Here is a 15,465-nt window from a genome sequence, read left to right on the forward strand (position 1 = left end):
TGTAGTGAGCTATGATTGCACCGGTGAACTCCAACCTGGGTAACAGACAGACCCTGTCTCAAAAAAAAAAAAAAAGAAAAAGAAAAAGAAAAAAGAAAAGAAAGAAACTATACAAGTCACAGGAAAGTATTAAAGTTTTGATTAAAGTTTTGTTTTGTTTTTGAATCATTGGGTGGGGAGAGGTTTGCCCAAGCATAACATGACATCCAGTATCCTTAAAGGAAAATATTAACATATTTGATTACATAAAATGAATCACTTCTATACCAAAATGGATACCACAAACCAAAGTTAAATGAGAAAAAGTCACCAGACACTAGAAGAAAAGATTAGCAACAAATATATCATATAAAAGAGAAATCAAGATATATAAGATAAATAAAAGTCATAATATATAAGTAGAATTTTAAAAGTTTGCATCCATCAATTAAGATGGATAAAGAATTTGAAAGATACAAGTGCCCAGTAAATATGTGCAAAGATACCCAGCCTTACTAAATCATCTGAATTCAAAACTGCCAGCAAGATTCCATTGTGGCCTAGCAGATGGGGGAGCATTTTCATAAAGAATATATTTACAACATTATAATATCTAATGCTGATGAGGTGAAGTTTAGAGAGAATAGTAACATCAATACTGATTAGTGGGAATATAAATTGAAACAATCACTTGAGAGGATAATTTAGCAGGATTTATTTTAAAATTTTTAAATAGATGCCCTTCTCCCCCCAGAATTACTTTGGCAAGTCAACTGAAATATCCACGGAAATGCACAAAGCTACGTAAATATGAGAATGTTCCTTGCAATTTCATGTGAAATTGTGTTATATAACAATGTCTGTTTCTGCAGAAAAAAAAAATGAGGGTGCTGTTTTGTCCATGATGTAGTATTAAATGAAGAAAGAAAGTTATAGAGAACTACATAAAATATGTCTCATTTTGAGGGAACAATGTATATGTGCGCTCATTGAAAAGAACTCTGGAAGCATATGTACCAAACCTACTATTAATTGAATAGCTCTAGAGAACAGGTTGGCTGTGTGAAAGAGAGACTTTTTTTAAATTCAGTACATCTGTATATTGTTTGCCTTTTCTCTGCCTCGAGTATGTCTTATTTTTAAAATTTAAAAAGATGTTTTTAAAAAGAGATAGTGATAAATGGATTGGATCCTGAAACACAAAAAAAGACATCAGTGGAGAAACTGGTGAAATTCAAATAAAGTCTGGAGTGTAGTTCATAGTAAGTGTGCCAACATTGCTTGCTTAGTCGTGACAAATGCGCCGTGGAAATGTAAGATGTTAGCAATAGAAGACATGGTGAAGGGTCTATGGGAACATTGCACTATCTTTGCAACTTTTCTGTAAGTCTAAAATTGTTCCACAATAATAAAAAAAGGGATTAAGAGAGAGAATCACACAGGCTTGTAGCCAATATATCTTTGGCTGTTGGAATCTTTGGTTCCAGAAAAATTCAGGTTACTACTTGAGCCCCCTTGCTCTGAGAGCTCTGTCTGTGTCCTGCAGACCACCACACAGGGAGACCCCTATCTGGCCTCCTGAGGTCTGCAGAGATTATCTAAGCCAGGCCTATATATAGCTAATATCCCCAGAGTTCTGCTCTGGGAAACCGAGGTATGAGGTCACCCCTACCTGCACCGTGGCTGGGCCAGCTTCTCAGAGACTCCACAGTTCCCCCTGCCTTCTAGCCCCAATTATTATTTATTTTACCTATATCCTTTGTCCAAGCCAGATCCTGCCTTCTCAGTATTCCCCTCCCAACCTAGAATGGTAACAATATGGGCTCGGGGAGAGGTCTGCGGGCTGTGTAAGGTTGAGGAGAGGGATGCAGTCTGATGATGGCAACATGGAGCTCATAATAAGAAAAGGATGCACAAAAGCTACACTTCCCACTCTTGCACCCATTGCTGGAGGCCCCATTGGGAGGAGCTGGCCTGGTGAAATCATGAGGATGCTGCCAGACGCCGCTGCCTTCTCTGCCTTCCTGCTGGGCTTCGTAGGTTTAGGGCTTTGTAGGTTTAGGGCCAGGCTTCGTAGGTTTAGGACCTTCTGACCAGAAGCCCCTGGAAAGAAGGGGCTGAGCCCAGATGACCGCTGCCTCTTCTCTCCATGCAGGCTACACTTCCTGGTGTTTGACACAGAGGAGGTTCACGACGTGCTGCGCATCTGGGATGGGCCTGTGGAAAGCGGGGTTCTGCTGAAGGAGCTGAGTGGCCCAGCCCTGCCCAAGGACCTGCACAGCACCTTCAACTCGGTCGTCCTGCAGTTCAGCACTGACTTCTTCACCAGCAAGCAGGGCTTTGCCATTCAATTCTCAGGTCTGTGCGTGCCCTCTGCCAGCCCCACTCCACATATCCTGACACATGGCACCCACCTCCCTCTGGCCCTCGCTTTCCTTCACCCCTCAGTCCATGTAAGGATAGTTATTGAGCATCTGCTATGTGCCTGGTACATAGTTAGCACCTGTTCAAATGTCTGTGCTGAGCTCACTCTGGTAGGGAAGACAGGTGGGTTAATAGATACTTACATACAAATAGATAAGCATCTGGATGGAGACATATGGGCTATAATGGTCACCTTGGAGCATCAAGGAAGATGTTCCAGAAAAGATGATGTCCAAGCTCAGACCTGAAGGACAAGCAGAAGAAGCACTTTCTTTTCAAGAAAAGAAAGTGTTTCAAGGAGCAAGTAGTCATCTATGACAAGGAAAGGTGCCACTGAAATGGACTTTGGAGGACTTGTGCACCCTATTACATGGAAAACAGAGAAAAGGGCATCTTAGATGCAAAGAACACATGAACAAGTGTAGATGCCGGAATGTGAATTCCAGAAGTGGAGGGCTACCCCATGTGACTGAAGCACAGGGAATGAGGAGGGATGTGGGAGGTACAAGTAGATGGTGGCTTGAGGCACAATTATGAATGAACTGATGGGACATGCTGCACGCTCGGGTTCTTAGTTGAGTGCAGGTTTCAGCAAAGACTGGAAGCCAACATGAGTCATCTACATTTTATTAATTAGGCACTGCAATAGCCAATTATGGAGGAGCATGACAAAGAGCTACCCAAAATGGCCAATGCTCAAACATCCAAATCCCAGTATGAGATAATTTATATGATTGGTCCTGCCTCTCCCTGGAATGCATCATCTCATGTCCTCTGAAGTGCCTCTTCCATCATTCCTCTCCCTGAACAAGTGACTCTGCCTCGGTTTCTGCTCATGTTTATTATACAGCAGCTGTCTTCATTACCATCTCCTTACTCTACCGTGTGTGTGGTGGGAGGGAGGGGGAGTTTCCATGGTGATTCCAGAGCGATTTCTTGTGGCACCTGTGCTATGGCTTTGCCCCCGAGCTCTTTCCAAGTTGGTGTATCAGCTAAGGGTGGTTGGGGTATATCCCTGGCACCACTGAGTTGCAAATCTTGCTTCTAGCTCTTTTCTTCTACGTCTGTTATCTCTGTGGAAATGAGCATTTAGCAGCGTGGGGAGCAGATGAGAGTCTCCAGCATCACATTGCTGTATACTTATTAATTTGTTCATTTAACACTCATGCATGTTTCCAGTCTAGCATTTTCTGTCTATTCCTAAGAGTTCCATGGAATACTAATTGATATTGCAAGAAAAAAGAAGTTTGCATGATCAAGTGATGCTGGAGAGGTGCTTAGGCTGATGCAGACCTAAGGAAATGGTCTGCAATATGGGACCTCTGAGAACGTTTGCTATGCTAATGCACTTAAATTCAAAAGATGTCTGGTAGGTCACAATTTCCAAACATATTCCATCATGGATGATGTTTTTCAAGACCATCTCAAGAGACTAACGTTTCGTGGAACAAACTTGGGAAATTGCTGGGATAAGCAATGGAAGGATCTCCCAGCAGTAGGGAGGGTAGAATGCTAAAGAGATGGCTCAATCCACTCTCTGTGGAAAGGAGTATTATGCATAATGAAAACCAGACATATTTTCTCCAACTGTGCCCAAGCTGATGGGTACAGCTTAAAAAAAAAAAAAAAAAAAAAGTCCATAATTGTGCTGACAAATTCCCTCACAGATTTGCATGATCTGACCTCCACTGCGTCCTCAGTGTAGCCACGTGGGACAGAGTCCCTGGGTGCTCTCCTATGCTGTATGCAGGCTGCTTTCTCATGCACTGCCCAGCTCATGGAAGTCCTATTCATCCTTCAAGGTTCATCTCAGATGCCATTGCCTCCTAATCTCCCCATTCAGAGTAAAATTGCTGTAGCCCACGGCACCCTGGCACTTTACTTCTATTTATTCAGCACATTGTCAATACCAGGCATTCTGTCTCGTCTTGAAGCTGGGCACGTACTTGACATCCCACTAAAAGCTCTTAGAAGACAGGGTCATGCCATGCCTCCCGACTCTCTCATAGTGTATGTATGCAATAGGTGCCCGCTCACTGCTTAGTAAGCAAATGGGCACATGAAGATATGAACACATGAATGGATGGTTTTCTCTAACACAAGGGTTTCCTTGGGCAAGCTGCCCTTAGCATTGCTTAGGCAGAGTAGCATGGTCAAAGCTACCTAGCCTGGGCTCCAGAAAGGTCATGACAGCATGGCCCAGTGTTATGGACATAACCAAGGTTTGGGAAAGGTCACCTTCCCTGTTGCTGTCATCAGTTAGCAAATACCAGGACTACTCTAGGGAAGAGAGAACGGCTCACCCCATGTTAACTTTATAGTGTGTATTTGACAGGGGATTGTACAGAAATGCCAGGGACGATTAGTGCAGGCTTGGCTTTATTAAGTAAACATGACTGTGTAACATCTAACATCCTGTCTGTACCACGTGGATCCAGCCTTTCCCCAGGTGCTTCGCCAAGCAGCTCCAATTCAGGAGCATTAAAGAGAGAAAGTGAGAACAAAAAAAAAAAAAAAAAGGTGAGCAGGAAGCATAATTGCAACCATCTATTGAGTAGGTGCCACATTAAGCTCTCCACTACATCAACTCTTATAATTTTCACAAGACCCTTACAGTATGGGCACCATTATTACTCCATGTTGCAGATGTGGGCTCTGAGGCTTCTCATACAAGGTCATCCAGTTAATAGCAAAACCCATGTGTCTGAGTCTTAAACCTAAGCTCTTAATCATTGTACTCTATTCCCTCCCATATAAATAATCCTTCCAAGTATGGCCAGAACAATGAGCTATTTTTCTTCTAGGGGATCATTTACATGTGTACAGTGCACTATAAAGCTAGAGATGAAAGCTACGTCTGATTTTAACTGGGAAGGAAAAAGATTGATGCATATTTGACTTTATAAATAAGTTCAGTAGCTGTCAGATGTTGATATGTAAACAAATGAGTGTGCCTGTGTTCCAGTAAAACTTTATTTACAAAAATAGGCATAGGCCCAGATATGGCTGTGGGCCATAGTTTGCTGTATGCTTCTTTACGTGTTATTGAATAGAAGGTATCAGATTGTGTAACTCAAGACTCGTATACAATCCTAGAGATTATAATTAGTGACATTAGTGTATGCAGTTGCCCTAGGCTGCTGCTTCTCAAACTTTTCCATTGACGTCCTCCTGATAGCAGAAGAGGATGGGTGTGTATCCCCAGGAGGTCTGGAGGGTGTAGCAAGCATAAAATATCTTTAAGGCTTCACATTTTTGCTTAAAAACTAATGTGAATTTTACCTTGTAATCCAGAATAAATTATTTTGTTTTAGTATAAAAGTAGTTTTTCCTTAAAATGTTGAGAAAACTGATATTCCAATCAAATGAGTATGATTTATCCTGTGGTTTCAAGAACCTCCTTGCCCTAGAGTCTGCTGAGCACAGTCTATGAGGGATGACATAGCTGGGGACTGGGACCAGGCCCCACTGTTAGCTCTGGGCCGTGGAGGCAGCCAGGGTTGTTCCAACTCTTGAGATTCCTTTCTCTGGACTAACTCTTGCACCTGTTCCTCTGGTGTGTTTTCTCATGCCGCATTTGTTCATTCATTCACCCACTCATTCTTCTATTTATGTATTCTTTCCATCTAGCATTCATTCAGTATTCGCTTATAAAACACCTGCTCTATGTTAAACTAGGTTAGATACTAGATACGAAGATCTCCCAAATTCCTGAGTATTTTGGATTTTTAATATATCTCAGCTATTTTTGAACTCTTCTCTGCCCACTTGCTACAAATATCTGACTTTTCTTCAAATATGGTTTCAGTCTGATGGATCCTTGGTTGTCTGCCATTGCAAGAGAGAGCGTGATCTTGACCTAACTTCAGTAACTTCCTGTAACCTCACAAGCGCTGCTCAGCATTTAGGCAGACCAACTCCCAAAGTCCTTTGCAAACCCTTCCAATTGAATACATGGAGTTTATGTGTTTGTTTGTTCGTTTGTTTGTGAGATGAGATCTTACTCTGTTGCCCACACTCGAGTGCAGTGACATGATCATAGCTCACTGCAGCCTTAAACTCCTGGACTTAAAGGATTCTCCCATCTCAACCTCCAGAGTAGCTAGGACAACAGGCAACCACCACCACACCCAGCTGATTTTTTTATTATTTTTTTTTTGTAGAGTCAGGGTCTTGCTGTGTTACTCAGGCTGGTCTCCAGCTCCTGACCTCAAGTGACCCCCCTGCCTTGACTTCCCAAAGTGCTAGGATTACAACCGTGAGCCACCACACCTGACAACATGGAGTTTAGGCTTGATTATCTTGTCACTTCCTCCTTCTGATCATGTTAGTTACGTTATACAAACTTGCAATGCTTTGTTTATGTAACAGTGCTTGTATTCTTAAGCTGAATTCAGTTCTATAATTATAACAGTTCAATCATGCTTAACTCATAGCATCTCATGACAGGCAGATGACAGTAATGGTGAAGTACTGGAAGAATGGTAGTGGTGATATCAGTAAGAGTGACAAGTGTGATCACAAGTGATGGTGGAGGCAGTGATAGTAACGGGAGTGAGAATAGTGGCACTATGGCCACAGCTGCTGCTGATGGTGGGGAGGTGATGCTGGTTGTGGCAGTGCACGTATGGGGCAGTCAGTGAGGGTGATGAGCTGGGAGCCTCCTGAGTGGCAGACACCCAGGCAACCTTACCCTCTCTTCTATTTCCTTGCCCCAGTGTCCACAGCAACGTCCTGCAATGACCCCGGGATCCCACAGAATGGGAGCCGGAGTGGTGACAGTTGGGAAGCCGGCGACTCCACGGTGTTCCAGTGTGACCCTGGTTACGCGCTGCAGGGAAGTGCAGAGATCAGCTGTGTGAAGATCGAGAACAGGTTCTTCTGGCAGCCCAGCCCGCCAACATGCATCGGTACAAAGCAGCTGCAGGGTGCACTCTGCCCTTGGGGCTCACAGTTGTGTGCTCCAGAACCTTCCATGCTCTGCAGCTGCATCTTGGGCCTGGGGCCAAGAGAATTGAAACAGACGAAAGTTGCAGAAAGCCCATCATCTGCCCTGCTTTGCATGCACGTGTCCCCACACGCACTCACTCACATTCACACTCTACACACAAAGCACTACAAATTCCTCACTTGCTAAAATGGTCCCAGAGATTTCCAAGTCAGACAAGTTTGTCCCTTTCTCTCTGGCCCAGGCTGTACAGGTCAGAAGGAGGAATGAGTCATCTTGGGTAGTAAAGGCTAACAGGTTCCGAAATGACCCTTCTATTACCTGAAGCAATAGAAGGGCACCCACAGGCTCAGAATGTAAAGAAAAGAACCTTACTTTTCCTGTTCTCAAGGAAATTATTGGTTACCTAGCTTTTGGTTCTTTTCGGTCTTAGAGACAAGGTCTCACTGGAGTGCAAGTGGCACTGTCACAACTCACTGCCGCCTTGACCTCCTGGGCTCAAGTGATCCTCCCACCTCAGCCTCCCAAGTAGCTGGGCCTGCAGGCCTGCACCACCACACCCAGCAAAGTTTTGTATTTTTGTTGTTGTTGAGATGGAGTCTCACTATGTTGCCTAGGCTGGTCTCGAATTCCTGGGCTCAAGTGATCCTCCTACCTTGGCCTCCCAAATGCTGGGATTACAGGGTTTGCTTTCTTCGGACTTAAAACCTTCCTGTATGAGAGATGAAAACATGAAGGACCTGAGACTTGTCTAAGGTCCCATCACTTAAAAGGGGTGGGGCCTGAAAAATCCTACCTCTAACTACTTAAGACTGAGCGGAGAAGGGAACTTGAAGGGAGGCTGGGATGGGAAAGAAAGGTAAATAGAAACGAACACTCCAGGTGCCCACTTCCACATGGCTATTTTGCTCAGGTGAAATAATGAGTGTTTATCTCCCCTGTCAATGCTGGCTGTTAGAGGACAAGAGAACCCATGGTCACTGAGTCCTTACTGTGTACTTGCCCCACACTGGACATTTACTTAGATAACCTCATTTAACTTTCCCGGCAGCTCTCTGAAATTAGCACCATTTCCTCATTTACACTTGAAACTGAAACTTAGACAAATTTGGGTATCTTGTCCCAAATCACAGAGCTAAGATATAGCAGAGCCAAGATTTACACCCACGCCAGTCTGAATGCAAAGCCTCTCATTTTCCTACCTCCCACACCACCTCCCCTGCTGGAGATGGGTGCAAGGGACTTCCTGAGACAGCTCCGGCAGGAGCGTCTGCCCTGGCCTGCACCCACAGGCTTAATGGGAAGCAGTGCACTGTCCAGGCATCTGAGGACTGGCCTATTCCAGGCCTGGCTCTGAGGCCTGGCCCTGAAGGTGAGACACTAAATCCTGCTCCTCAGTGGGAATTAGGAGCCACATAGGTGTGTGGGGCAGGAGGTTGAGACCCCGGTTTCAGAGCCAGCTGAGTTCTTCACTACGTATTCTGCTGTGTAGGGAACAGTATGGGATATTGAAGTAGACACAATAAGATTTAGTTTCTAGCTCTGCCATTTACTACTTTGATGACCTTGGGAAATTGCTTCAACTCTCTGAGGCTGGGTTTCCTCATCTGTGAGGATAAATACACTTCCCTTATGGCATTGTGGGGTGAGGACATACCTAAACCCAATCTCAAGAGATACTAATTTCCTTCCTTTTTATCTTCCTTCCTTCTTTTCATCCTTCGCTTCTTTGAATCCTTCTTTCAAATCTTCAGGCTCACTTCCCTTCCCTAAGCCAAGATTCCATCTGCTCAAGGGAATTCCGCTGAGGCCCGGGAGAGAATCTGGGAACCTCTGAGGCTCCTTCCAAATTCAGCCTTCTACAAGGCTGTGATTCCTTAGACTCATTTTGCAGAAAAGCAGGTCCTGAGATGAGATTGTCCCAAGTGGAGAAGGAGGATTGTGCTAAGCTGAGGAGAGCAATCAATGTGCAGTGGGCAGGGTGGAGAGGTTAATTCAGTTTTCATCACCCGTTCTTCTACACTCGGCTGTGGGAAATGTTTCTCAGGCAACAGAATAAATGCCTTTGCCTCTTCTCTCAAACGAACTGGAAATCCCAGTGACATGCTTCTAATTTCCAGCTCCCTGGGCGTTCTGCCATGAGCGGGTCTAGCTGGCCTTGATAACCCTTCATTACAGGGAGGAGGCAAAGGAAGAAAACAAATACTCATTGGATGCTATCCCCATGATAGGCACCAAGCTAAACATTTTAGCTACATTATTGCAGCTGAAATCACTCTGTGGTGAGGTTAGAGCTCGGGATTCCACTCCCTGGCTCAGGTCTGGCTTCACCACAGCAAGCTGTGTGGCCTTAGACAAATTGCTCAACTTCCCTGTGCCTTAATTTCCTTGCCAGTAAAATAGAGAAAATGATAGTACTTACCTTCCAGCACTGTTTTGAGAATTAAAAAGAAAATACTATAAAGCAAATAAGAACTGTGCCTGGCTCATAGTTAGCACTGTGTATATTAGAAGCCATTATTATCATTATTCTTTTACTTTCGAGATGAGGAAGTAGAGGCTCAGAGGGGTGGACAGTTAGCCCAAACTCACACAGCCAATGAGTGGCATTGTCAGAATTTGAGCCCGGGATTGTATGACTTCCAAATCAATGCCCTTTCCACAACTCTTGCCCTCAGTCCAACCTGCCCACTTCTTGGCTGTCTAGAAGGATCTGCAGCTTGCACCCACTCCTATCTGGGCAACCATGGTTTAGTAAGCTCAATAGGACCCCACAACTAACCCTGAGCAGTGGGAGCCTTCCTGTTGGTGAGGCAGCCCAGGGATCCATGCAAGGCCTTGGGGCACAACTGGCAGCAGCCAGTGAAGCCCATGCTGGGGTTCTGAGTGGGAAGCACGTGCCCGATGCCATGGAGCCATCTAGAAGAGAGCTGTGCCCAGACAGCAGCCTAGAACCCAGAGACACTGACAGTACTTTGGGGGTTGGTGGGAGAGTAACAGGCGCCGTTTCAGAAACACAGAAACTCACCCCATCTGTGGCAAACTTAAGGGAGGAAGCCCCTGAGCTGGCAGAGGGAGGTGGAGGCTGGGAACCCAGAATGGAAGCCTTGTTGTGCCCCCTTAGGAAGATTTCCCCAGAGTTGGGACTTCTGATAACGACACTCACTTTCCACTCTCACTGGCCACATCAGGCTCTGTTTCTAGGCTGGCCTGGGCAAGGCCACACTCCATGGACTAGACATTACAGTCTTGCTTTGTTAAGCTCAAGGGTCTAGCCTGATTGTACTGGCCTCTGGTTGGCCCTATTCATCTTGCCCTCTGCTCCCAAAGGATTCAGTGGTGGAGACACAAGTGAGACATAAGCAGACCCAACTTAAGGCACCATCCTCGCTCAGAAGCTCCTGCAATAACTGTGTTCTCCTCTGCTGGCCTGTGGGGAGAAGCACTCCTCTTCTACTCTAGTTACTGCCACCAACCATATGGAAGTAGAAAAGGGGAAAACAACAGACTTTGGAGCCAGTCCTGTGTGAGTTTGAGTCTCAGAGTGACTCTGGGCAAGTTACTTAGGCTTTCTGAGACTCACTTTCCTCCTTTATAAATCAGGAAGAATAATCCCCATTGCTCGTTGAGTTGTTAATGAGACATAAATGAAATAGTGTATCTAAAATGTGATTTGTTGAGTCTGATACGTAATAGATGCCTATTTGAGTGTTTCTGAAACTCAGGATGGTTCTTGGGATGTATTTTCCCATGGAACAAAAAGCAGACTACTCACAACCACTCCAATTTTATGTTCAGCCACATTAGGGCTCTTGTGGCCTGACCTGAAGATCTACCATTTGTTAGAGACCCTGTTAGGGATTGACCCAGCCCTTTAAGCCTCACCCTGAGTGAAAACCACAGCCGGAGGTGGCTCCACGACACAGCCAAAGCAGCAGTGCTCAGCTCTATGACAAACCAAAGGCTGCTCCCAACTTTGGAGTCAGGTATACCCTTTTGCTCTCCCCACAAAGACTCATCTTGGATTTTCTAGCCAGCCCCTAAATGGCTCTCTGTGTTCCTATGGGCTCAGTGTTTACAACCTCTGATGGTGCCCTGTGGTTTCCAGACCAAACCACACCTATAGTCTTGGCCATCCTGCTAATGACCTCACACACTTCCCAGCTTTTACTCTATCCAGTCCTCAAGCCACGGTACAGCAGCCCCAGCCATGGAGGAAGAGACCTGAGCCAGGCTCTGGGGAAGCTGCCCAGAAGGTCCCGAGGTAAATAGGTTGCTGTGTTACCTGGCCACTTTCTCCCTCCCCACCTGCTTGAGAGACCTGTCATCTCAGGGGAGGGCGACCATGTAGACTGATTGGGGATTAGTAGTAGCTCCATACAACTGAGGTACACACATACTCTTGAACAAGGCCTTTTGGAAAGTTGGAAGGTATCTGCAGCCGCGAGCAGATGCCAGGAGCACTGGTAGCGTAGGAGACCAGCTGCGCTTGGCAGGTGAACGTGAGCCTGTTTCCCACTCCTCCTGACATAGAGTGCACAGGAACTCACAGTCAGTACCCACAAAGCTCGCCTGGAAGCCGATGTGAGGCAGTGAAGGAAGGCCATGTACTTCATAGGTGTGCAGACAGTGCCGGCTCCATCTATCAACCATTCACTCTCTACCAAATGCTTTAGCAGACATCTCCCATAATCTTGACAACCACACCACAAAGAAGGTATTGTCTCTTTTTATGACGGGAAAGACATCAAGGGCTAGAGAGGCTAGATGGGTACCCTAAGTTCACAGGAACCCTGTTGCTAGGAAGCAACAGGGCCAGGCAGTTTTAAAAATAATTTATTGAGGTGAAATGCACCTAACATAAAATTACCCGTTTTTCAATGAACATTTCAGTGGCATCTGGTACTTTCGAAATGGTGTGCACCACCACCACTATCTCCAAAACATTCCCACCACTCCAAAGTAGAACTCCATCATTTCACCTTCCCCTGAGTCCCTAAGCCAGGTTTAACTTCAGCCTGTCAGCTTCAGCCCCTCCTCTCTCGATAGTGCATTAGCAACGCCCATGAAAATGAACCCAGGGTGAAGAGGCAGCCTCACCCTCGTCTTCTTCTCTCCTCAGCTCCCTGCGGGGGAGACCTGACAGGACCATCTGGAGTCATCCTGTCACCAAATTACCCAGAACCCTACCCACCAGGGAAGGAGTGTGACTGGAAAGTGACCGTCTCGCCAGACTATGTCATCGCCCTGGTATTTAACATGTATGTACCTTTCCCCCGGGTGGGAGACGAAGGGTTCAGGGCATCTAGGGGCTCTGGGACCTGGGTCTCCAGGTAAGAATTCACAGGTGTGTGAGCAGAGTTCTCAGCTCCATGGGAGGTGAAAAAGCCGAGAGAGAGAAACTAGCATTTATTGAACATCTATGTGCCAGGCACCACACTCAGTAGTCTCATGCATATCATCACATCTAATCCTTGTAGTAATCTGTGAGGAAGCAATTATTATTTCCTCTTTACCTCTGAAGATACTGGGACCCGGAAAGGAGCCCTTTGTTGGACGCCCTTGTCCTGCCCTCTGCATTCCCAGTCTGTTTCCCCAGCCCCTTCCACCCCACTCCAGAGGTATAAACGGGCGGGCTTGGGTTCCAGGCACCCCCGCATCTAGTTCCTGCACTTACTCTTCCATTCCTGCTACAGGAAAGCTCTTCAAAAGAACTGCTCTGCCTTTGCCTACTTGCTCACCTCCCATTCACTCTCAACCCACTGGAACCTGGTTTCTGCCTCCACGGTTCTACTGGAAACTCCTCTGCTAAAAGCCACCCACAAACTCCTGGTTCCAAACAAAAGGCCTTTCCATGTTTTATCCCACTCCACCTCTTGATCACCCTTTCCATCCTTAGGCTGCTTTTTTGCTTGGTTTGTATGAAGTTACTCTTTCCAGTTCTTCAAGCTCTTCTGTGACATCACGTGGACCTCTTATTAACCCATCTTCTTTTGCCGGGCTTTGCCAAACCTCCTCTTCTTACCCTACACCCCTTTCCTGGACAAGTTCAGTCATTCCTGTGTCTCCACTCTCCTCTTATAAATGGAAGACTCCATTCTGCCGCCCACCCTGGCTTTATTCTGAGCGTCAGCCTCGCTATCCAGCTGTTGGACATCTCTGTCTGCGGCCTGCAGACACTGCAAATGAGCATGTACAAAATCAAGCATATTTTTCTCCCCCACAAGAGCTCTGTTCTGAGCCTCGGGGCTGGCGTTGACACCTGCTCTCACGGCTTCTTCCACTAGCAGCAACCGAGGCGTGCAGCCTCTACCGCCTTCACTCTCCTCATGTATTTTCCTCTTCTCCATCCTCCCAGCTCCTGTCCTGGTTTGAGTCCTATCATCTCCCATCTGAATTACTGCCCTGATCGTCTAGCTGATTCCTCTGCCCCCTCTTGCCTCCCATGCCAGTCTCTCCCCTAGCTAGCTGTCAGAGTGATCGTGTCACTCAAAAATGCTGAAATAACCACCCTCCTTTCCATTTTCACATCCTCTAATGACAGTGCTCAGCAATAAAAAAGAATGAACTACTGATACATGCAACAACGTGGATGAGTCCCAAAAATATTATGCTGAGTGAAAGAAGACAGACATAAAAAAGTACATAATGTATGATTCAACTCATATAAAAGTGTAGGATCAGCAAAACTAATCCCTGGTGAAGAATTCTGATCAGTGCTGGCATCTGAGGGTAGGGAAGGTTGAATGGGAAGGGGCACTTGGAACTCTCTGTGGTGGTGGGACAGTTCTGGATCTTGATATGCATGTGTCAAAACTGATAGAGTGGCACACCTTAGAGCTGATCATTTCACACAGTGTAAATCATATCTCAATTCAAAAACAAAGAAACAAACAGATCCTTTATTTTTAAGTCCTAACACAGTCCTCTATTGCTTATAAATAAAGGCCCGAACTTTGGAGTTTCATTCCAAACAATCTGGTCTCTGCCTACCTCTCCAGTCAGCCCCCCCACCCCATCCTAAGCCCACCCCATCCTAAGCCCTGAGCTCCAGCCAGATGGAACTCCTTGCAGTTCCAGGGCCTCTTGGATTCTTTCATGCCCTTATGACTTTGCCTCTGTTTCTGCCTTCGCAGCAACTTCCTGTTCTCTCCTTGCTATCTCTAAGGGTCTTCTCATCTCCCAAGACTCAGTTCAGGCTTGATTTCCTCCATAAATGTTTGATTTTTCATCTTCCCCAAGGAACCTTGCTTTGTGTTTCTGCTCTGCCTCGGGCTGACTTTATACATTATTTTGTTGTTGGCATGTCTGTCACTTCCTACAGCACCATCAAATTTTGAAGACAGAAGTGGTGGTGTCTGACATGTCCCCATGTCCTTGGCACCTTGCACAGTGCCTGGAATATCGAGGGTGCTCAAAATTTGATGATGGAAGGAAAGGAGAGACAGAAAGCAGGCAGTTAGTTAGGAAGTGGTGATGCCATCATTTGTGACCAAGACTGACTCCCTCCAAAACCCTTCACTGGTGACTTTCATAAAAGCAGATGTCAAGAAGCTGAATTACAGGGGCAAGAAGACTGTGTCACCCAGCAGTGGTGTGGTGAGCCTGCAACTGACACCAGTGTGACAGGGTGCCAGGTGGGAAGGAGGCCAGTGCACATCTGGCTCTGCGCCCCCTGCCTCCCATTCCTCCATCCTGTCTCTTAGCCAGCCTTATCTCCTTTGTCATAGAGATGCATGGCCTCCTCCCCATGCTATATATCTTAGCCAAAGGGTAGAGCAGTCATTTTACTCTCAATCTCAAATAGAATACAGTAAGTCCTCCATGTCATCAACAGGTTCTTAGAAACTGTGACTTTAAGTAAAACAAAGTACAGCAGGTCCTCAAATGTTTCCTTCAACGTCATTTCATTATATTGTTTTGTTTGGTTTGGTTTGGTTTGGTTTGGTTTGGTTTCTGAGACAGAGTTTCATTCTGTCACGCAGGCTAGAGTACAGTGGCATAATCTTGGCTCACACAACCTCTCCCTCCCGAGTTCAAGCAATTCTCATGCCTCAGCCTTCCAAGTAGCTGGGAATACAGGTGCATGCCACCACACCCAGCTAATTTTTGTA

General features: G+C 45.9%; 1 protein-coding gene across 1 annotated transcript in view; it reads left to right on the top strand.

Annotated features, from left to right (window-relative positions):
- Nucleotides 1-15,465, top strand: part of CSMD2 (CUB and Sushi multiple domains 2) — a 602,688-nt gene that overhangs the window by 453,094 nt on the left and 134,129 nt on the right. Inside the window, exons 26-28 of the mRNA XM_033228874.1 lie at nucleotides 2,135-2,337; nucleotides 7,122-7,313; nucleotides 12,474-12,612. Of these exons, the coding sequence (XP_033084765.1) occupies nucleotides 2,135-2,337; nucleotides 7,122-7,313; nucleotides 12,474-12,612 (534 nt within the window). The remainder of the gene's footprint in view (nucleotides 1-2,134; nucleotides 2,338-7,121; nucleotides 7,314-12,473; nucleotides 12,613-15,465) is intronic.

Source organism: Trachypithecus francoisi, unplaced genomic scaffold (assembly GCF_009764315.1).
Source record: "Trachypithecus francoisi isolate TF-2019V2 unplaced genomic scaffold, Tfra_2.0 Lachesis_group12, whole genome shotgun sequence".
Taxonomy (NCBI): Eukaryota; Metazoa; Chordata; class Mammalia; order Primates; family Cercopithecidae; genus Trachypithecus; species Trachypithecus francoisi.